The 23,276-nt window shown below is 43.2% G+C and overlaps 2 protein-coding genes across 8 annotated transcripts in view; one reads left to right on the top strand and one right to left on the bottom strand.

The window, feature by feature from the left end:
• The window catches only part of ddr1 (discoidin domain receptor tyrosine kinase 1), a 55,035-nt gene extending 40,356 nt beyond the window's left edge, over window positions 1–14,679 (top strand). Inside the window, exons 8-19 of one of the 6 annotated variants that reach the window (XM_078790820.1) lie at window positions 1,439–1,688; window positions 3,179–3,304; window positions 3,661–3,723; window positions 5,710–5,876; window positions 5,962–6,163; window positions 8,424–8,489; window positions 9,709–10,013; window positions 10,093–10,220; window positions 11,394–11,591; window positions 11,655–11,922; window positions 12,005–12,154; window positions 12,230–14,679. In XM_078790820.1, coding sequence (XP_078646946.1) covers window positions 1,439–1,688; window positions 3,179–3,304; window positions 3,661–3,723; window positions 5,710–5,876; window positions 5,962–6,163; window positions 8,424–8,489; window positions 9,709–10,013; window positions 10,093–10,220; window positions 11,394–11,591; window positions 11,655–11,922; window positions 12,005–12,154; window positions 12,230–12,370 — 2,064 coding nt within the window. In that variant the 3' untranslated portion in view covers window positions 12,371–14,679. Of the gene's footprint in view, window positions 1–1,438; window positions 1,689–3,178; window positions 3,305–3,660; window positions 3,724–5,709; window positions 5,877–5,961; window positions 6,164–8,381; window positions 8,490–9,708; window positions 10,014–10,092; window positions 10,221–11,393; window positions 11,923–12,004; window positions 12,155–12,229 lie in introns of all 6 variants that reach the window. The other 5 variants (XM_058052904.2, XM_058052901.2, XM_058052899.2 and 2 more) reach the window with 5 other exon arrangements.
• flot1b (flotillin 1b) lies at window positions 14,551–22,948 on the bottom strand. Of its 2 annotated transcripts, XR_009119879.2 has the most exons (14): window positions 22,814–22,948; window positions 22,325–22,384; window positions 21,177–21,252; window positions 20,565–20,655; window positions 19,420–19,563; window positions 19,192–19,311; window positions 17,775–17,870; window positions 17,545–17,697; window positions 17,277–17,458; window positions 17,058–17,103; window positions 16,843–16,980; window positions 16,602–16,766; window positions 16,424–16,532; window positions 14,551–14,636 (listed from the first exon to the last, which is right to left on the bottom strand). XR_009119879.2 is itself a non-coding variant. In XM_058052907.2 (13 exons), the coding sequence occupies exons 2-13, from the start codon at window positions 22,365–22,367 to the stop codon at window positions 16,503–16,505; spliced, it is 1,284 nt and encodes a 427-aa protein (XP_057908890.2). In that variant the 5' UTR covers window positions 22,368–22,384; window positions 22,814–22,948; the 3' UTR covers window positions 15,210–16,502. The 2 variants fall into 2 exon arrangements, 1 of the variants encoding a protein (XP_057908890.2); XM_058052907.2 differs by lacking the exon at window positions 14,551–14,636 and having other exon boundaries at window positions 15,210–16,532.
• Window positions 22,949–23,276: the final 328 nt, after the last annotated feature.

Here is a 23,276-nt window from a genome sequence, read left to right as displayed (position 1 = left end):
GCACCAAAAAAAAAAAACAAAAGGATCACAGGAAATTCCCAGTAGAGAATTTAGATTGACACAGTCTTGTTTCTGTTGACTTTCCAGACCACCACTGTGACTTTTGCTAACACGCGCGCACAAAGAAGCAACTTACAACTCAACATGTGGCGCAGCTGTCGCTTCGTGTGCGCTCACATGTGGATCACGTTAGCAGGGCTCCGAATGAGGTGCAAGGTTAACAATGTGACTTCTTTTGATTTTATTTGTCGCTAAGTTCAACAATTTTAACCTCGACGGCTTATTCGGTTGTCTTGCTGATTTTTGTCATCGCTACAGTGCAACCGTGAAGGTGGAAAATGATCTCTTCCTGGATGCTGGTGGACTGTTTTGTTCCAGTTTCTCCCCTTTGGAAGTATTCAATATCATGCAAGTGGAAAAATAGGCGAAATACTGGACAAATTAAACACCCAATAAGAATGGGATGGACCTCACTTTAGTGTTTATTAGCTGTCACACAAAAGCCAGCAGTGGCTAGCACAATAGAGAATGCAAAATACGTCAATCCTTTGACGTACTGAAAGTCTCACATTGTTAGCATACAATTGTAAATTGTCCAAATCCAAATTCTGAAAATGTAATATTATTCATTCATCGATAAAATCTTACTTACTTGTTCATATAATCTTTTTTCTGCTCCATTCTCTTTACAGCGTGAGGGGTTCAAGGACACTTGTATTTGTGAGTGTTAGGTGCTAATTGTTTTTCCATTTTTATTAATTAATTTATTTTCTACCGCTTTTTCCTCACAAGGGTGCTGGAGCCTATCCCAGCTGTCTTCGGGCGAGAGGCGGGGTACACTCTTGACTGGTCGCCAGCCAATCACAGGGCACATATAGACAAACAACCATTCACACTCACATTCATACCTATGGACAATTTGGAGTCGCCAATTAACCTAGCATGTTTTTGGAATTTGTGAAGAAACCGAGGGTTGAGGTCGAGGGTGGAATTGAACCCTTGTCTCCTAGCTGTGAGGTCTGCGCGCTAATCACTCGACCGCCGTGCCGAAATGTTAATATTAGTCAAACATAATCTTTCAATGCTTTGAGGGTGTAATAAGTTGTGCATCTGTTGCCGGTCATTCACCAGTGTTCCGACCTTTTGCAGTGAATACAGAGCTGCCATTGTTGTTTGGCATGTATGGCGTCCATTTTCTATTTTTGACTCCCTATCCGCCTCCTCTTTCTGCAGTGTTTTCGGTTTCCTCATCAGCAGTCACTTTGCACTCAAACTCTTGCAGAAGCAATTACAGTGACAGCAAGGAGGCTGACAATGTGTTGATATTTTGTTTACTAATAAAATGTGCCCAGCTGAGTTGAATGAAGGAACCTACCACAGAGTTATTTGTGTATTATCTATTCTGACCCTCCCGCTCCTCCTCCTCCTCCTACTCTAGGTGCACAGTAACAACCGTCACACTCAAGGTGTGCGGGTGTTCAACAAGGTGGATTGTCTCTTCAAGCCTGGCATCCTCCAGCCGTGGTCGTCTCCAGCGCTCGCACTGCCCGTCCCCCTGGAGGATCTGAAGGATCCCTCTTCTCGGACCATCTCCCTGCCGCTGGGAGGACACACGGCTCAGATTCTGCGCTGCAAGTTCTACTTCTCAGACCGCTGGCTGCTCCTCAGCGAGATATCATTCCTGTCTGGTGGGTATCTCTATTCATGCCGTGTTTGGGATTGGGATTGGGATTGGGCAGCACCAAAAAAAACACAGTAATCACTTGTTTATCGTGGTTACTTGATTCCAGTGAATATCTGCAAAGTAGCATTCATTACTTATACATAAATCACATTTTTTTAAATCTTAGATAGTAGTTGTTTACAATCTTCTAAATACAGTTTTCAACATTATTAGAGCCCTCTAGATGTGAACTAACACCCCTATAGTCACCTTGACACTTGTATTACCAAGTTTTAGCTTGGAGTGGATTACGGCCACAACAGTAGCCTGTGTTATTATTATGATCATAATGTTGTGATGGGACATGTTTTGTGTTTTTTATTACCACTACCATGTCTTCTATTACTACTACTATTATATTATTATTATTACTGCTGTAGTTTTTTTTTTTTTCTTTTGCACCACAAGACTTTTGTGCACAGTCAGTGCCTTGCCCATGTCCCTTATTTCAGAATTTTAAGACATGTATTTATTTTTACCGTTATTTAATTTAATTTATAATTAAATGATTTATTATATGATATGTACTATCATATTATTAGTTTTAATTTTAATTTAGTTTAATTGTACTTTTCCTTTTTACTTTTGTATTTTGATTTTTGTTCATTTTTATTGTGTTTTATTTTAGTTTGTGTCAGTTAAAGGGGACCTAATATGCTCATTTTTGGCCCTTTGTATTAAGACGTGGACTCCTGCAGTGTAGCTACATGCTATAACCCGCACAGAAAGCTCACTAGATCTTCCAGAATCTGCACCTATTCCAGCTGTATTTCCTTGCATTTCCAAAACAATCTCTTTTAATGTATTCCACCCATGGCCCGCCTCCGGGCATACCTACTTTGCTCTGATTGGTCCCACCCACTCAGCTTGTACAGCTTGTACTCGGGCACGCCCATAAAAGGAAGTCCGACTCATTGTGATGTCACAGGGACCTGGGGCTGGAAAAACTCCCTGAAACCAAGCTTTCAGAGCCATCCCAAACTTCTTTTTGGTCATTATGATGATACAACATGATTTATATGAGTAGAAAAGTCAACATAATAATAGACTGGCAATGTCACAGGCAGCCCAAACTGGCAGGGAACAGTTTTTAGGGCAGATTGCATTATGTTGGGGGGAAAAAAACAAATAAAACCTGCACATTGATGCTGTATCACACTGACCCTGCAGCTCTCTGTATTAATCTTCCTAATTAACTATGTTAATGTTACTAATTAATGAACTAACCCAGGATGATGAAAAGCCTTCATATCCCTGCAGTGCTTGTGATAAATGATACATTGTTTGGATTCCTGGCAGGAAACCAGCAAGCTTGAAAAACTGTTGTGAGGCACGCTTTCACATTCTAATTAGTTTAGTGTTACATTTTACTTTTTATCTTCATAATAATGCTCAGTTTTAGCTAAATAAGGTGACCAAAATATACTTTTATAATGTTTCTACTCTCTCTTGCAGAGCCTTTTGAAAAGGACAGAAAGCAGACAAACTCCATTCTTCCCACCACAAGTTCCTCTCCTTTCCTCAACCGCACCTCTTCTTCCTTCCCAGTGCCGAGTCGCAGCACCTCCAACGCCACCACTGGTGAGTCCGACTCCTGCTTCCAGCGTTCTCTTTGTCTGGAGGCTGCTCTCATTACCCATCATCCTTCACTCGTCTTCACTTTCTCCTCCTTTGCTTATCATTTTTCACTTTTGCCATTATGACAAGTGCTACAGAGATCTTAACAGAGCATCTTAACTTTTGACGCAGAAACCAGCTAAGGATCATACTGAACAATCACACACAACATCCTGGTATCTTTAGCGTCAACCGTTTACTCTACTTGGGCAGATCCCATCCTCCTCATTGGTCGCTTTCCTCCTTTCATCGCCTCTCTGCTCATTCACACCCTCCTTCTTTGTCCATACTCTCTGCTTCTCCTCCTCCACCTCCTTTAGTATCTCCCACCACTGCCACCTCCACCTTCATGATGAACACCACTGCTAACTGGATGCTGTCAGGTGAGGCGGCTTTAAGAAAAAAAAAAAAAAAAAATGGGTGGCCTACTAATACAGTGGAACGTCTCGGGTTGGAGTCGGTTTCAAGGTCAAACTGTCACCATCATTAAAGAGTTACTGTATATTAATTGTACAGGCAGGGTTTTAATCATTAACTGTCATCAATGATATTAAACCTATATAAATCTTTGATGGCGCATGATGGACACATGGCGTCTCAGGTAGAGGAAAGCATGCATTGTGCTTTTCAATGTTTTTAACTGCCATTCAAGTGTAAAAAGAAGTTAACCGCCGTGTAGTCAAATGAAGTAAATCTAAAATACATTAAAACTGCTATTCTTTGATGATGTGGGATGGACAACATAACACAAAACGGACACAAATCTGTCCCGAGGCAACGTTTACCCCTCGTATGACATCATAGCGCGATACTATAAGTTGATGAAACTGCCCGATGATGTCAAATACCTCAAGTTACTAGCCGTGTACAATATTTTGGAACCTATTTACTACATAGTACATGTGGGGGAGGTAGTAGTATGTGTTTTAAGTTTAAGAAAATAAAGTTTTTATTCAACTTCAGGTGTTCCACTGTGTGCATCAAGAACACTAACACATAATATGTTTATGAAGAATAACAACATGGCCGTGGTGGCACAAAGTGCATGTTTGCCGGGTTTTTTTGGACACTTAAAACATACAGTAAAGTCTCGTTATATCGATATCGGTTATATCGATAGTACTGCTTATTACGATACTATTTTCATTTCCCAGCAAATTTCTAGTCTTTTATGATATAATTAGTTCCGGTTATTACGATAATCCGGTTACTACGATGCCCTTTTCATCTCCCGCCAGCCAATTTGGTCTGCTTATATCGATACAAAAGAAGCTTAAAGCTGAATCAATATTTGCTTAAGGATTTCAATACCACCATTAGCGAAATCTGTAAACGGCGTATTGTTTGATTTTCGGCTAACACCGTTTCGGCTTTTCCACCGACGGACTGTAATTAGAGGATTACAGGTAATTAATATGAAGTAAGTATTAAACAATCTTTTGAAGTAAAGGAGTAAATATTTGTATAATTTACTTTAATAGACTTAGTGTTTTCAGATGTGTTCAATATTCTTGGCACTAGCTTTACTGATAAATGTTGAAAAAAAATGTGACCCATCTGACTTTAACCGAATTGTGTTATGTATATGAATGCAATCATTTTTTGCAACAATGTTTATGGTTTTGTCTGCTGAAGCGTAAGGATTTTGCATTGGTTGAATTTTAGAAAAGAAATAGTCATTAAAAAAGTGTAAAGACGTTTTTATTTAATGCATAAGTTTATTTTTCACTTCACTACAGTACAAAAGCATGCTAGATACGCAATCCATGAACTCAAGGAGAAAATTACATGCCATATTAAAGATCCGCCCACTTTTAATGCAGTTCGGCACAGGATCGGATATATCGATAGTCCGGTTATATCGATATTTTTTCCGACTCCCGAGAATATTGATATAACGAGACTTTACTGTAACTGGAAGTTCTTTTTTTTGTTGGGGGTTTGTTACCACCATGGTGCTGACAGGCTGGAGACTTTGTGTGTGTGTGCGTGTGCATGCGGGAGTGTGTGTGTGTCGGTACATACCTGCATGCCGCGTTTGACCTTGAAAGATGATCAAACAGCCTCATTGTGTTGATTCATGGTTCAAGTTGTTGAAGAGCACATTCTTTTCTCCGCATAGCGGCCCCTAGAGAGGCCCCAGATATGTTAGGTGATGAAACTATGCAGGAGTGACCTCAGTGTGTGCGTGTGTGTGTGTGCGTGTGTGTGTGTGTGTGTGTGTGTGTGTGTGTGTGTGTGTGTGTGTGTAAGATAAGACAAATAACTCTCAGCATAGATCCCCACTGACTAGCTGACTGCTGCACTAAACAACAAGCATCACAAAAAATGGATACCGGTTGACGTCACCTTCTTCTCATCTATCCCAGGCTCCGAGTTTGCCGCCGTGTCTCCAAAGGCGGGGCTTCCGGTGGCCAAGGATGATAGTAGCAACACCGCCATTCTGATTGGCTGCCTAGTCGGCATCATATTACTGCTGCTGGCTGTCATTGCCGTCATCCTGTGGAGGCAATACTGGAAAAAACTGCTGGGGAAGGTTTGTACACCTGCATAAAATATTGTTGGGGGGGGGGTTGAACTCCATGGATGGTTATGTGGTGTGCTCATGTTACCCACGGCAGGCCCAGAACAGCCTCTCAAGTGACGAGCTGCGCGTCCACCTGTCCGTCCCCTCGGACAACGTGGTCATCAACAACACGCACAGCTACTCCAGCCGCTACCAGCGCATACACACCTTCCCCGATGACCCCGAGCGGGAGGGCGAGTGCGAGTACCAGGAGCCCAGCGCCTTGCTCCGCCCACGCGACCACCGTGACAGCACTGGTGGGTTAACACACACACTTCCATGCAGCCATTTACAGCATGTCCTGCTGAGAGAGGCACTTGAACACAACACGCTGATAGAGGTTGTTTACTATTGAAGCACGCACACACACACGGGCTTTAAATTTCGCCACTTCAGATTTCTTCACACGTGCCCAAGCTCTTGCGCTCTTTGCCAGGAGAATTATATGTATGTCACTCATTGAATGCATGGACAAAAGTTTCGGGACACCTGCCATTACTCCTCCATGAAGTAAAAATGGCCTGGAATGGAGCTTTTAAATGGGCTTTATTTTTGGTCTTAATTTGTGTTGTGTTTTTTTCAGGAAATTACTGTAGCCCTGTTTTGGGCCAGCGTCACAAACAAATTCATAGTCCTAATTGGACTATAAATTTCCTAAAAAATTATTGTTTTTTTTTAATGTTTTTACATTTTTTCAGGTTGCTTCCCAGCCCAGCTTGTGGGCCTTGTGGTCTGCAACAAACCCTCATAAGCTGGACCAAAAATGGCCTCAAACGGCAACGGGTCATGTCTGCTCTTTTATCCTGTTGCACAATTGTACAAAATTGCTGAATTTTTCAGGTCTTTGCCATGACCCCTTTTTAGTCTACCTACCAAAGCCTCATGAAGGATCTCGGCTGAACTTATCTAAAACAGAGTTTTGTTATGCAAAATTTTTGCATTAGGGAGTTGTGCCAGGATACTGAGGCCATCTCATTAGGGCTCCCAGATGGACCCAACAATGGCCTAAAACGCCACTTTCAGAGGGGTACATTTGTCTGCTGTTTTGCAAAGTCCATTTAGTTCAAGGCCGTCGTCTTTTGGGGTCAAAGGGTTGTATAAAATCATAGAACATCTCATTGGGCGTCCTGGTCAGACATTAAAAAAGCACCTTGGAAACCTCCCAGACCCCCCATTGGAGACCTTAAAGCACACTTTTCAGAGGGGACCATTTTGACTCACATTTTTGGGAGCCTTTTGAGGTCATAGGTCATTGAGTTGGGGCCTAAAACCCCACTTTTCTACATTTTTTAACTTCTACTACAACATTCATTCATTTTCGGGCGAGAGGCGGGGTACACCCTGGACTGGTCACCAGCCAATCACAGGGCACATATAGACAAACAACCATTCACACTCACATTCATACCTATGGACAATTTGGAGTCGCCAATTAACCTAGCATGTTTTTGGAATGTGGGAGGAAACCGGAGTACCCGGAGAAAACGCACGAAAACTCCACACAGAGATGGCCGAAGGAGGAATCAAACCCAGTTCTCCTAGCTATGTGGCTTGCGCTCAACCCACTCGGTGTCTCCTACAACATTCATTTTCTACCGCTTATCCTCACAAGGGTCATGGGGGTGCTGGAGCCTATCCCAGCTGTCTTTGAGCAAGAGGCGGGGTACACCCTGGACTGGTCGCCAGCCAATCACAGGGCACATATAGACAAACAACCATTCACACTCACATTCATACCTATGGACAATTTGGAGTCGCCAATTAACCTAGCATGTTTTTGGAATGTGGGAGGAAACCGGAGTACCCGGAGAAAACCCACGCATGCACGGGGAGAACATGCAAACTCCACACAGAAGGGGGAATCAAACCCAGTTCTCCTAGCTGTGTGGCCTGCGCACTACCCACTCGGCCTCTACTACAACTGAATATGCCTTTATTGATTTTGCTTTGTGCACTAGGAAGAGAAAAGGTCCTTCTTTCCTGTAATAATACTACAAATAGTACCGTAATAATAATAATAATGCATTTTATTAGGCATTTTATGGAACCCAAGGACGCTGTACCCCCCCAAAAAAGTCCCCAAACTTTAGTTGAAGTAGTGTATTTAGAAAATAGTTCACCTGGATGATTACATGAGTGAGGATGTACTGCTCCGAGGGCCACAGAGGAGCTTTTATTTTGAAGGGGGAAAGAAAAGGATGACTGATGAAAATGAGGGCATGCGTGTCGTCGTGCCGCACCGCATGAGACTGGCATGCCATGGTTTGAACATCCACCATTTCATCCACTTTTGCTTGTTTTCTTTTAACATGCTTGTACTTGCTGTGCCCCTGCATCCCACCGTCCCCGTTTTTTATTGATGGATTGACATGCTAACAGTACCTTATTTTGTTTTGTCACATGTCCACTTGATGTTGTATCGCGGTGTGTGTGTGTGTGTATTTGTGTGTATATGTGTATGTTGTGGTCTCTCAGCCTTGCTGTTAAACAACCCGGCCTATCACCTGCTCCTGTCAGATCACAGGAAAGGCTCCAGGCCCGGCACCTGTCAGGCTCAGGAAAAGAACCTCAATGTGCCCCATGGTAAGAGACCTTAGTCTGGGCAAATGTAGCTAAAGTAGGCTCCCGCATCGCCTCCGCTGCCGACATACGTAGACGCCTGTCGGGGTTGGCTCTTCATCTTGTGGTGCATGCCTCTTTCCTGTAAGTCCTAACATTCATTCATTTTTTACCGCTTTTCTTCACGAGGGTCGCCGGGGGTGCTGGAGCCTATCCCAGCTGTCTTTGGGCGAGAGGCGGGGTACACCCTGGACTGGTCGCCAGCCAATCACAGGGCACATATAGACAAACAACCATTCACACTCACATTCATACCTATGGACAATTTGGAGTCACTGCGGTACCGTGCGAGGATTGGAACGCCAATATCGATAAAATCTGCAATATCGATAAAATCTTACTTACTTGTTCATATAATGCACACAGAGCAATGGACTCCTTTCTGCTCCATTCTCTTTTCAGTGTGAGGGGTTCAAGGACACTTGTATTTGTGAGTGTTAGGCGCTAATTGTTTTTCCATTTTTATTAAATCATTCATTTACTACCGCTTATCCTTACGAGGGTCGTGTGGGGTTGCTGGAGCCTATCCCAGCTGTCTTCGGGCGAGAGGCGGGGTACGCCCTGGACTGGTCGCCAGCCAATCACAGGGCACATATAGACAAACAACCATTCACACTCACATTCATACCTATGGACAATTTGGAGTCGCTAATTAACCTAGCATGTTTTTGGAATGTGGGAGGAACTCCACACAGAGATGGCCGAGGTTGGAATTGAACCCAGTTCTCCTAGCTGTGAGGTCTGCGCGCTAACCACTCGACCGCCGTGCCGCCCAAGTCCTAACATACGTCCGTCATTTCACTCTTTTTGCTAATGTTCTCACCCTTTCTGGGAATTGGGTACCTTTTCTAGCCTCCTTCTTTGGACTCTGGAAGCTCTATCTGTCAATCAATGAAGGGAATCCATGTTGTCTTTTTATGATGGTTCTATTATTAGTAATGAGATGCAATGTAACCACTTTATATTCTGGACTATTTAAATGGAATACTGTATTTCCTCATAGTGGACAAGGGGAGTCTGTTTACTCAAATGCAGAGAATACCAGGCATCTGTAAGGTGTTCATTATTGGAGAGGCGCCGTAACTTTGTTATCATTTCCAAAATCTTTCATTCCCCTCCATTTTGTATCCAGCAGTAGTTGTTTATCTTTGTGTAACAAGTGTACACTACGTCTTGTTTTTAGCCTGTGGACTGGATTTGGACCTGGAGAAGAGTTTCCCCCTGTCGCAGGACGAGCCTCCTCCCTACCCCGGGTCACCGCCTTACCCCGCTCTGTCGCCGCCCGTGTCCCCCCCGCTTCCCCCCAGTGTGCCGCACTACGCCGAGGCCGACATCGTAAGCCTGCAGGGCGTTAGCGGCAACAACACCTACGCCGTCCCCGCCCTGGCCTCATCCAGCCCCGGTGGGGCGGACGCCACCCCCTTACCAGAGCTGCCCCGTCAGTGTCTGATCTTCAAGGAGAAACTCGGGGAGGGGCAGTTTGGCGAGGTGGGGACATGCAGTGACAAGTACGTTTGTTGATGCGGGTGTTGAAGGTGCTTAAACTGTGTTGCCATTGTGGTGGAAGGTGCACCTGTGTGAAATAGAAAACCCCCAGGACCTCCCCAACCTGGAGTTCCCCTTCAACGTGAGGAAAGGGCGCCCTCTGCTGGTGGCTGTCAAGATACTGCGGCCTGATGCATCCAAAAATGCCAGGTACTCTCATCTTCACCTAAAAGCACATTATCCATATACAGTACCAGTCAAATATCATCCACCTTTTTATCTTAATTAACTTGAACTATTGATCGTAATTAATTTGATTAATTTTATTGTAATTGTGGGAGAAAATTCACATGAGCGCTGATAAGTAGATAAGCAATCTGATGTTGACATCCTTGCATTTTAATAGCTTTAGTTTCGTAACTTCAGGGGTGGGGGGGGGGGTGTGCCCACTCACAGTGACAGGTTTTCACTGCGGTACCGTGCGAGGATTGGAACGACAATATCGATAAAATCTGCAATATCGATAAAATCTTACTTACTTGTTCATATAATGCACACAGAGCAATGGACTCCTTTCTGCTCTTCTCTTTACAGTGTGAGGGGTTCAAGGACACTTGTATTTGTGAGTGTTTGGTGCTAATTCATTCATTCATTCATTTTCTACCGCTTTTCCTCACGAGGGTCGTGTGGGGTGCTGGAGCCTATCCCAGCTGTCTTTGGGCGAGAGGCGGTGTACACCCTGGACTGGTGGCCAGCCAATCACAGGGCACATATAGACAAACAACCATTCACACTCACATGGGGGTCAAAGGGTTGTAGAAAATCGTAGAAAATCTCATTGGGTGTCCTGGTCAGACATAAAAAAGCACCCTGGAAACCCCCCAGACCCCCAATTGGAGACCTTAAAGCACACTTTTCAGAGGGGACCATTTTGACTCACATTTTTGGGAGCCTTTTGAGGTCATAGGTCATTCATTTCATTGTAGAGTTGGGGTCTAAAACCCCGCTTTTCCACATTTTTGAACTTCTACAACATTCATTCATTTTTGGGTGAGAGGCGGGGTACACCCTGGACTGGTGGCCAGCCAATCACAGGGCACATATAGACAAACAACCATTCACACTCACATTCATACCTATGGACAATTTGGAGTCGCTAATTAACCTAGCATGTTTTTGGAATGTGGGAGGAAACCGGAGTACCCGGAGAAAACCCACGCATGCACGGGGAGAACATGCAAACTCCACACAGAGATGGGTGGAATTGAACTCGGGTCTTTCAGGTGTGAGGCCTGCACGTAAACTGCGCGTAAACCACTCGTCCACTGTGCAGCCCCATTTTTATTCATATACCTCCAAATTAAAACAAAGTGCATCCTTTAGGAATGACTTCCTGAAGGAGGTGAAGATCCTCTCCCGCCTTAAGGACCCCAACATCATCCGTCTGCTGGGGGTGTGTGTGAGCAGCGACCCCCTGTGTATGGTCACGGAGTACATGGAGTGCGGAGACCTCAACCAGTATCTGTCCCACCGAGTGCTGCTGGACAAGACCGGTCCTTCCCACAACACTCCAACCATCAGGTATGAGAAGGCGTTAACAAAAACGGTGTCTGTTTTATTCTTACCCGACATCTTTGTTCCCAGCTACCCGGCTCTCATCTCCATGGCCAGCCAGATCGCTTCCGGCATGAAGTTTCTCTCCTCGCTCAACTTTGTGCACCGTGATCTGGCCACGCGGAACTGCCTGGTGGGCGGCGAGAGGGGTGACAGCGGAGGCGACCCGAGCGGCGAGCGCCACATCAAGATCGCCGATTTCGGTATGAGCAGGAATCTGTACGCAGGAGACTACTACAGGATCCAAGGCCGAGCTGTGCTGCCCATCCGCTGGATGGCCTGGGAGTGCATCCTCATGGTGAGAGAAGATCCAATATCCGTCTTGCTCAAGGGTACTGCAGAATGTATCAGGTTTTAAATATTCCGCTATGTGTTCCCAGGGTAAGTTCACCACCGCCAGCGACGTGTGGGCGTTCGGAGTCACCCTGTGGGAGATGCTGAGCGTCTGTCAGGAGCAGCCTTACTCCAACCTAACGGATGAACAAGTCATCGACAACGCTGGCGAGTTCTTCAGAGACCAGGGCAGACAGGTAGAGTACGTTCACACCGGTTCTGGTTTCAAACCAGATAGCCTCATCTTCCTCATTTTGGCTCCTCCCATCCAGGTGTATCTGGGCAAGCCTGCCGTTTGCCCTCAGGGTCTCCATGAACTCATGTTGAGCTGCTGGAACAGAGACTGCAAGCTCCGACCGTCTTTTGGTTACATCCACTCCTTCCTCACGGAGGACGCCATGAATATGGTGTAAGATGCACTGGTGGAGTTGGGTAATAAAAAAAAAAAAAAAACACATTTTGGACTTTTCGGTGGAGGGGGGCTGCTGGAGACGCTGCTGGTTCAGTTTAATCCCACACTAGACCCCCCCCCCCTCCCAGGAAACTGCAGTAAGCTAGCTTGACAAGTGTAGAGCTTAGGCTGAGCTACATGATGTAGTGTAATGTAGTGGGTGGTGGGTGCGTTCTGCATTAGGAGCCTTTTTTTTTTCTTGTGACTTTTTTTTCAAAAGTGGACAGACAGGAAATGTTAAGGAAAGTGTAGTGGTTCACATAGCACAATACCCACTCCAAACCCCAATCAGTCCAGGTTTCGCCCTTTAGGGTAGGCTCCAGCTCCCCCCTTGCAATCCTGAACTGGATAAAAGATAAAGAAAAGTACCATGTAGTGCTTCACAAAGTCGCCTTTCTTCACAGCTGTCCCTAGCCTCTTGTCCAAAGTCAACTGGGATAGGCTCCAGCTCCCCCTTGACACCCTGAAAATGGATGTTAGGAGATGAACGCTGTTGGTGTTGTAGTGGTTCACATAGCTGCCTTGAGTTCAAATCCCTGAGCAGTCTTGTTCAGGATGATCTCCATCTTTTTTTATTTAGGTCAGCTGGAATGGACTAGTGTAGTGGTTTACGTAAATCAAGTCCAGTGTAACCTCCACCAGAGGCACTATTGGGAAATGAGATCCATTGATAGTGTAGTGGTTCACAAGGCTGCCTTGGCCTCAATTTCTAGCCAATCGGTTCGAGGTGTAGTCCGATCCCCCCCTGCAACCCTGAACAAGAGAAGTGGGTCCATAGATGTTGGGAGATGAGGGCAGATGTAGAGGTTCATGTAGCTGCCTTCCACACAGCCCTCCCCTGGCTAATCAGTCCAGTGTGTACCCTCACTCTTGTCCCCCAAAGTCAGGAATAGGATAAGTGGAATAGAAAGTGGATGGATGTGGGAAGAGTGGGAAGACTCTGGTGGTCCACATAGCAGACTTGGGCTCAATTCCTGGGTTTAATCCGCTTTAAGCCCCAAGTTTGCAACCCTGTAGAAGTTCTGTAGTGCTTCACATAGCAGCGCAGTGTCAATGAGTTCCCTGATGAACCACTTCCACACTGTACACTGTACTCAAACGGGACAAAATGCAGAGCAGACAAACTACAGTACACTTCCAGCCCCCAACAGCATTTTTTTTTTTTTTTGCCAGGGAAAATGCAATTCCCCTCCCCACAAGATGATGTGACATGACCACGCCCCCCGCCCCCTCCCCTTTTAAGCAGAAATGTCACTTCCAGTTTGGACAAAAATTTCCACAACCTCCTGCACTTTAACTCCATCACACGTGTGGCTGATGAACTGTTGCTATGATTCCTGCTTACGTGGAATGAAGAGCAGTGATTGGACGACTGGAAAGACATTGTTGGATGTATAATATTTTAAAATGACGGACACTTGAGGATCTGCCGTGAATGCTATTTGACTGTCGTAGGACGTCTACATTATGTTACTCATTGTACAGCGCTGTTAATCAGTCCTCTACATCAGTGCTTCTCAACTGGTTTGGCTGCGGGACCCACTATCACCCTCCGCTCCGGTAGCTAGCTAGCTAGCTAGCTACATGACGAACGACTAGCATCGATGTCATTGCCCTCTCACTCAAACTTGACCAAGTCGAACGTAAACATGATGCGCACCTTGTCGTTGCACAGCAAGCAAATAGCACAGACATGTGGTGCATTCACGGACATCTATGCGGGTGGGGGGCACGACCCCGCGACCCATCCAAAACTATGCCACCCACTTTCGGGTCTTGACCCCCCACCCAGTTGAGAATTCACTGTTCTACATGATCAATTAATAGTTGTTTACTGATGCCAAAAGGTCGCGGTGCCATTTGAGTCCTTTTTTTTTTGATACACTGTAGTACAACTAATCACTTTTTATAGATACTGTACATTGTCTGTGGTTACATGAATAGTTTGTACATATTTTGAATACAGATCTGTATTTTCCTGTACTAATATATGGAAAACTCTCTTTTGTTGAGAGTCTTCTCTATCTTCTGTAGACACGCTTTGCAACCTTGATGCCGCTACCATCCATTTTGCTGTTTATTTTTGTAGATGTTTCAATAAAGTTAAGTCGTTACAAATTTTTAAAAGGAAAAACTCATGGCTAATTATACAGCACATTTTTATTAATACATATAAATGCTGACCATTTTCATACTATTGCGGCTATACCATGCAGCAATGCTTCTTTCTGATGTGACAAATAAAAAAAACAAAACATAGGATTAGTTAAAGGGTTAAATTCCAAATAACATGGCAGCATTATGGCTTATACCGGTTGGATAGACAGTGATACAGTCATGGAAGAAATTATGAGAACAGCCTTGTTTCTTGAATTTCTTTTTAACTTTAAAAGGCTGGTACTACTACAAGTGTGTTGGACAGGACAACATGGAATGTCTAAAAAAAGCACAGTTGTTTTTTTTGCAGTACAATGCCATCGCTATAGAACTTTGGTTTATTTTGGCTAGTATCAAAAAAAAAACAGACATGGCTAAATATACGCTCTTAAATTCAATTATATTTGTAAAAACCAATGTAGCTTTAGTTGTACCAGACATTAAAGTGAAGAAACAAGGCGGGTCTAATAATTTCCTCCATGACTGTATGTATTCCCTGACAAGCTGAACACAAGAGGTCTGAGATTTAGTTTGTTTTTTAGCAGTTCATCTTGACCAGGCACTTCACGGTGACGAGATGCATTACAGCTTTGATTTGTTAGTAAAGCATTATAAAGTCTTTTTTTTTTTTTTTAAATTACCACAACAACAAAAAAACAAAACAGACATGCAGCTTTATGGGTACCTAACTATGTAACAGGACCTCGATGTTAGTCAGCATCCTTGCAAACATGGAGAATAATTAGTCAAAGCTAACCAAACATACACGACAGTTCAAGCTGTAGTTAGCAATGGTTGATGTCCAGCAACACTTCCTTTGCTTTTCACAATGCAAGACCTCCCACTCCCGTCCCTAAATCACGCCCACCGTGTCTCTGGCTGGCAAACCACTAATCCCACCTGCTTTAACAATTTCAGACACCACACAAAAACACAAATTATATTGACTATTACAGCTACATTGAGAAACGACAAAAAAAGGTAACAACTCCGAGGATAAGGTTGATATTTTACAAGAAATATTACGAAACTAAAATGTCAGCATTTTAAGTGCTCAAAATCAATGCAATAGTCAGAGCAGATGTTTCTCTAAATATGATTTTTAAATCCTTCAGTGTTATAACAATTATTCTATTCTATTAGTCTATTAATACCGCAGTTATTATTTTTTTTAATGACCATTATTTTTTAGTAATATTATGCAGAATATGCTTGCAGTATTCCCATAATATTGCAACTATTTTGGCAATTTTGCAAATGTAAATAGTACATATTGTCCTACTATTTGGACTTTTTTTCTCATGGAATATTTAGACTATTATTATTATTACATGATGAAAAGCATAGCATGATTCTGGTCATTTATTTTATTCTTCCATCTTTCTTGCCCCTCAAAAACATAATTTTTTTCTTCTTTCTCCACTCATAATTATGACTATTGTAATATTACGCCTTAGTTCTTGCAATATTACCTTTTTCACCAGTTAAAATTGTGACAATATTCAATATTCCGGTAATGCTACCACTTTTTTCTCGTTCAATTCTTACTTTTCCAACATTATTACGTACTTTTTTTCAGTGTGGTAGTAATACTCTCAATGTGTAGCATTGGCGCTCAGTTAGTGTGTCGTGCATAGGATAACCTTTGGATCTATTTGACAGGCTAGCGGCGCTCATGAAGCAGATGTGAGGACACATTGTTGATGAAAAGGCACAACCAAATGTTTTTGGTGCAACGAGGCAGACACTAAACCATTTCCAGCTAAATAGATTTATCTAAGTAGATAAAAACACCAGCACTTATGAAGAGATACGAAATGGCGGAGGAAGAGACGATAGAGACACGGTAGAGGCACACCTGCATGCGATTTGATGGTAGGAGTCACCAGAGTGTTTCCGGAGGCACGGAGAGAGGAGGTGTGATCCTCCACGGTGTCTTAGTGGACACGCAGGGACTGCCCACTGACCTGCAATAATAAAGCAAGAGGTCACCGTGGGTTCTTATGGACTCTACACTGACCTACATGGATGGATACCTGGGAGATGTCCACTCCAGTGAGTTTCTCCACAGCCGAGGGCACCCGGGTCATGATCTCCAGGACCTCGTTGGCCAACTTGGCAGCTCCCACATCTGAGCCGCCGCTGGACACCATGGTGATCTTCTGGGCTGACGTCAGAGGCTTGCTGATCTCCTCTGCCATCTAAAGACATGATGCGTGATGTTAGCGCCACAACAACAACAACAAAAAAAAGACGGCAAAAAGGATGTTCATCTACCAGTGGTAGTTTCTCCAGGAGCATGTCCACCATGGCTCCCTCGCCATACTGTTTGAAGGCTTCCGCCTTCTTGGTCATCTGCTCCGCCTCAGCGCGGCCCTTTGCCTCCAGGGCGAACGCCTCAGCCTCGCCCTTGATCTACAACAAGCAAGGTGAAGCGTGATGGATGGATAAGTTAAAGGTGGAGGTTCAGGAGGAAAGAAGTAAAGACTCACTCTGATGGACTCGGCCTCGGCTTCAGCCTCGATGATGAGCTGCAGGCTGTCAGGGAAAAAAAATTAGCTTAACAATTAACTTAACTTTCCCTTGTTGCTATTTTGCTCTGAACTGCAAGCTAAAATGTGGGTCACATGCTCCTAGTTATGGGCAGGCATAGCCGAGGACAGCTATTTGGGGGCTTGGACACATTCCCAATCGTTCTTAAACGTTCATACCGCTGAGCCTCAGCCAGCTTTTCCAGACGAAATCTCTCCGCCTCGGCGGGCTTCTTGACTTTGGCCGCCAGCTCCTTCTCCTTGCGGACGATCTCCTGCTCCTGCAGCATGATCTGCTGGGAGCGCTCCACCACCTGAACCTGCATCTTCTCCTCCTCAATGCGCTGCTTGGTCTTGGCCACCTGGGAAGAGCATTTTCGAGGAAGACTTTCGAGGAGCTGGTTCCTCCCCAAGGAGCATGAGCAGATCAAGGGGACGGCGTTAGTACCTGAAGCTGGTAGGCCATTTCTGACTCGGCCTTCTTGGTGTTGACTTCCACGTCATAGGCGGACTTCTTCAACTCGTAATCCCTCTGGGATTTGGCCATCTCGATCTCGTTCTTGTACTGAGCGGACACTTTCTCCTGCATTGCTTGGGCTTCCTGCATGGTGGAATCAAACTTGAGATTTCCTGACAAGAACTCTGTGTGAAAATGAGCTGACGATGCCGTTTTTTTACCCGAATGACAGCATCCCGCTTGTACTGAGCCTCTCCAATCCTGGCATCCTTCTGAACCTGGGCTGTCCTGGCCTTGCCAAGAGAATGGAGGTAGTCCTAGAAGAAGCAAAGTACAAATGTTTTGATTGAAGTGCAGTAATACGTGTATTACTGTGGTTGTGGATGTGTACTTCTACACCACTGTGAAAAAGATGCATATCAGACTAACAGGACACGGTTGCCATAGTAGCACTTAGCTCTAATTCATCCCTAATGTACAGAGCGGATGGGGGATGGAGCAGAACAGAACAGAAGAGAAGGGGGACGGGGGGGGGGTAGCAAACAGTCAATAAAGGCCACTTAAGTCTATTAGTGGGAAAAGACGTCACAGTTACTAAAAGGTTCATGATGCAGGTACAGTTCTCGTCATCAGACCTTTGTGACTTCAGATGTGTCCCACTTCAGAGAGCTGAATATGGAGGCATATCATAGATATTGTTTTCCACTTTTCTGACCTATAAATGTACTTAGAATGTTGTATTCTCGTGTTAAATGATGACAAGGTTTCAGATAATGAGGTTTGTGTATTTGGAAGCGAGCCCTGAAAGACGTTTGGGATGGCTCAAAATGCTCAGTTTCAAAAGGCGTGGTAAAACTGCCCCTTTGTGATGTCACAGAGGGGCGGACTTCCTTATATCCTTATATGGTTCATAGTTAGGACGCATGTTGGATGTGTGAGCAATAAATTAAAACAGAGCGTTTTGACAGGAAGCACAAATAAAAGGAAATACAGCTGGAATAGGTGCCGATTCTGGAAAATCAAAAAAGTTTTCAGTGCACGTTATTGTGTGTAGAGACAACAACTCAATACAAATGGTTGAAAAATGACCATAATAGATCCGCTTTAAATGTAGCGCAAACACGCCTTCTTTTCAGATTTTTCCATGGGGGGGTTCCCTACCTTACTGAGTACCAATTGAACCAACTGAGTTGCCAATTTTAATACACCTGACAGATGCATCACAGGTTAAGGAAGTAAGAACAGGACATGATTTGGCAGCCTTTTCTGCTCATTTACATGCCAATTACACTAACATCTGTTTAGCATAAGTCATTTGTGTATGTATTTGATACTTAATTTGTATTGCTCATATTGCAGTTCCAATTCTATGGTTATCATCACCCTTTTCCTATTTGCTGTTACTAGTACCGCCTAGCCAAAATCCTGAGATACTCACTGAACTGAATTATCTTATAGCTGAATGATTATAGCCATATTCAATTTTGAAGCATATTTTTCTCGGAGCACTTAACTGTTTGGTTTTTGGGGCGTTTTGACTTGGTACTTTCCACTGTAGTACAAAAAAAGAGGAATACCACAATATTAAGCTGTCATGGGGCCCGGGCGTTGGAAACCCTTTTACTGTATCTGATATACCTGGTCATCATGGACGTCTTTGAGGGTGTAGCTGACCACTCCGATCCCCATATTGACCAGGTCTGAGGAGGCCACCTTAAAGACCTGCTCGGAGAACTTCTTACGGTCCTGGTAGATCTCCTGCGAGAGATGAGGAAAAAAAAAAAAAACACACACACAAAGTTACATAAACTGAGCAGGGAGTGAGAGTGATGCTCCTTTAGCCTCAGCATCATTATAGAACATCACCTCCACAGTCAGGTGGGCGATGATGGCCCTCTGGTGGCCCTCCAGGGTCTCCAGAGCGATTTGGGCAATCTCAGCCTCTGACTTTCCCATGAACATTTGGCAGGCGGTGGCCAGCATCTCCTTGTTCTGGCCCTGGATCTTGACCTGAGAAAGAAACACAATATCGAATGAAACAGCACTGAGATCAATGGTATTGTTATTGAAGGTGACAATAATATGTTATGGCCTGTGACTCATAGATATTTGCTGTGGGAAGTCACTGATATTGTTTGCAATTTAGTGAAGACAACAGAAAAAAACAATACTTCTAATAATATACAATGCAACTGTACACCACTCATTTGTGTGTGTGTGTGTGCATGCAGAATAATCTGTGTATAAGATAAACAGCTAGGAGTCTGCAACACGATCTCTACCGCCATTGTTGCCAGTGTTGACATTAAAGACCCGCCATGATTGGTGAAAGGCAAGGTTCAAAAGGTTTAAAGTGTGCACTCTCCTACGGATCCTCCTGCCTGCCTGCTCGCAAATATTTTCATAGCATTTTAATCTGTTTGAAATGACCATCCCAAATGCTGGGGCTGGAGCTGGTCATTGGTTTGAGCACAGACCTAAAACCTTGCTTTTTAATGCACAAGACTAGACACACACAAACTAAAAAGCACGTCTAAAAATCTCAAGGTAGGGCTTAACAAGAAGAAACTGATGTTTGAATTGGTCATCTGTCCAGACGCAATCTCAAGTTCCTGTTTTTTAATGCACAAGATTAGACACATGTAATCCAGAAAATGATATGTAAATGTTACACTTAGGGGGGGAAAGTGGCCTAATAAATTGACAATAAAAGCACAAATACTGCGGATTTCAGAAAACAACAGATGGAATGATACAGCACTCTACAAGAAGAAAATTAAATAATTAAAAAAAAATCCAAAAATTGTTACAACTATAATGATGAAAATGGTAATATTAATGATCATTATAATAATGGTGATAATAATAACAATAATGGTAATAATGATAAAGATAATAACAATAATAGGATAAAACAAGACTGTGGAATGAACATGATTGTATTTTGATTGATGTAAGAAATGCACTGTAATGTTTCATATATTTGCCCCCCCCTCCCAAAAAAAAGTTACCTGAGCAATGCCGGTGACAGAGATGGGGACACCATGGCGGGTGTAGACTTTGTCACTCTTCACATTTAGAGTCAGTGTGTTCAGAGTGATTCTACAACAACAACAACAACAAAAAAAAACATGGATCAGGATCTTTCACAGAAAAGGGCAAAAAGGACAAGTGTGATAATAACCAAGCTTAGTATTTTGACTATATGGCGACCAACTTCTTTCTACACTTATAGAAGTTATTTCACTATATTGCATTTAACGTCTTTTTATTGTCTTATCACAATCAGTAATGGTCAGCAAGCCTCCCTTTCTCCACCGCCGTACACTATTTTACCATATAGTGGTTAATGTTACTTAAAACATTGCATAATAAAGGTTTTATTATGCCTCAACCTTATAGGTCGCACTGTAGTCACACAACAGAAACACAAATGTAGTAATAAGATTGTGCTCTGCAATGATGAGAGGATATGAGGCAGAGCCAGAGATGGTAAAGTCAATTATCAACCACTTCCTTAGGCTTGCTTGGACCAGCAATAACAAAAACAGCTCATTTACACTTGGCTTATACTTCAATGACCGCCATGTTTTAATACAAAGACAACAAAATAGAGCTATCACCTCTGGATCTGCTGAATACACGGGATGACAAACACTCGTCCTCCAGCAATCATTAGTGGAGGAGAGCGGCCGAAGCCTGCAAGGCAAGGAGAAGATGTCAACATGGTATTTACTAATGTAGAACTAATGGCATTCATTATGTGGTAACCTTTAATGCAAAAAAACACATCACTCTAGTTACTCCATGATGTAACACAGGATTTCCACTACCACTTCTGAATAGGTGGATTTTTCTTTTATTAAAATAAAATGACACATAATGACGCAATAATTGTACAATTACAAATGTATTAATGCAAAATTAACTAAAACTGACTTAAAATGTTATTTTCCTCTGCTGAAATATTAAAAGCTAGAACATGATTATATGCAATAGATGCTACTTGTGAAGCAAAAATATTTTGGAGGTAGTACTTGTAAAAATGTTTTGAGAACCATTGGTCTAATTAGGGCTGCACGGCGATTGAGTGGTTAGCACGCAGACCTCACAGCTAGGAGTTCAATTCCACCCTCGGCCCGAGGGTTCCCATGTTCTCCCCGGGTACTCCGGTTTCCTCCCACATTCCAAAAACATGCTAGGTTAATTGGCGACTCCAAATTGTCCATAGGTATGAATGTGAGTGTGAATGGTTGTTTGTCTATATGTGCCCTGTGATTGGCTGGCGACCAGTCCAGGGTGTACCCCGCCTCTCGCCCAAAGACAGCTGGGATAGGCTCCAGCAACCCCCGCAACCCTCGTGAGGATAAGCGGTAAAAAATGAATGGTCTAATTAGTAAATATACAGTATGTACTAATACCTGGCCTGAACAGGGGCTTTAGGTATTAACCTAATGCTAATATTTGCTCTGGCTAATCTGAATGCGTGATATTCAGTAATGAGGTAAACTTTGCTGGTTGTTTCACAATCGAGTCACATGACATGATGATTAAAAACAGCTGTCTCTTAACATGGTCATGTGATGTTAGTAAACAAAGTTTTGTTCTTTTACAAGCTCCCCTCTAACCTTACACTCAAGATTTTGGCAATTTACCGTCAACAAACTATCTTGAAGGTGTTTCAAGTACGACCCCTAGGAATTACCAAAATCCTAAATTACATGTCAAATCAGTGGGTTGTTTAAATTAAAACAAACAAAAAAAACCTTACCTGAGACCACCATGGCTTCATTGGGTCCACATGTGTAGAACATATTTGCTCCTTTTGATGCTAAACACAGAAACAATAATACCTTGTCAATGACAAACATAACATGACAATGTGGTAAGTACCGTTAAAGAAGGATTAGGAAACTTGATAAGGAACCTTCTGTGCCTTTTTATTTAATCGATTCACTGCACTGACATGACCACGCCCCCACCTCAAACAAGTCCCATTAAACCACATTAAACGTTATACAGTCTAATGTAACATGTACATATATAAATGTAAACATATTAACATTCATATAATAGTCTAACTGACTTACTGAAGATAATGTCACTTGTTTATGTTCAAAGCCTACCGAAGCCCCCCCTCCCCCAAAGACCCAACATTCCGAGAAGTCATAATGGTTAGTATTGCGACAACTCTCTTATTCTTTGATAAAAATATGAACTAATAGCAATATTCCATCGTTGTCATATAAGTTTGACTCACCGACAGCCGTTTGACACAACAAAAATAAGCTTTATTGTCGTAACGGTGACTCGCGCAGGGTTGCTGTTTTCCGTCAGTCCTCTAAACGACAAAAATGGCTGCCAAGACCGGAAGTAGACTGTGAACCACGCCCCGTTGTTGTTTCTGGCGCCATCTAGCCCTCAAAAGTGGCAACTACGTGTTTACGGCATATCACAGTCAGAATCTACAGTAGGATGTTCAAAAAGTAACTGTGAAGGGGTCTCACACATTTGAACCAACCAAAAAAAAATCAGTCCCAAAAACAACAGTAAAAATATCATTTGTTAATGTTTTCCCCAGTAATTCAGCCTAGCATTACATATCAAGTTTTAATTTTAGTTTGGGAATTTGAACCCTTTAAAGGCCATTAATTAATAATTACACTGTTTTTGTTTAATTGAAAAACGTCTTTTTTTAATAAGTAAAGTATTATTATTGTTGT

Source organism: Doryrhamphus excisus, linkage group LG5 (genome assembly GCF_037039965.1).
Source record: "Doryrhamphus excisus strain RoL-2023G ecotype Guam linkage group LG5, RoL_Dexc_Guam_v1.1, whole genome shotgun sequence".
NCBI lineage: Eukaryota > Metazoa > Chordata > Actinopteri > Syngnathiformes > Syngnathidae > Doryrhamphus > Doryrhamphus excisus.
This window is presented reverse-complemented; position numbering and strand designations above follow the sequence as displayed.

Coding starts and splice junctions, on each gene's coding strand:
- flot1b (XM_058052907.2), bottom strand. CDS start 22,367: ATGTTCTACACATGTGGACCCAATGAAGCCATGGTGGTCTCAG. Junction 17,698..17,774: donor AGCGGGATGCTGTCATTCGG/GTAAAAAAACGG, acceptor TCCACCATGCAG/GAAGCCCAAGCAATGCAGGA. Junction 17,104..17,276: donor AAGCTGGCTGAGGCTCAGCG/GTATGAACGTTT, acceptor TTTCCCTGACAG/CCTGCAGCTCATCATCGAGG.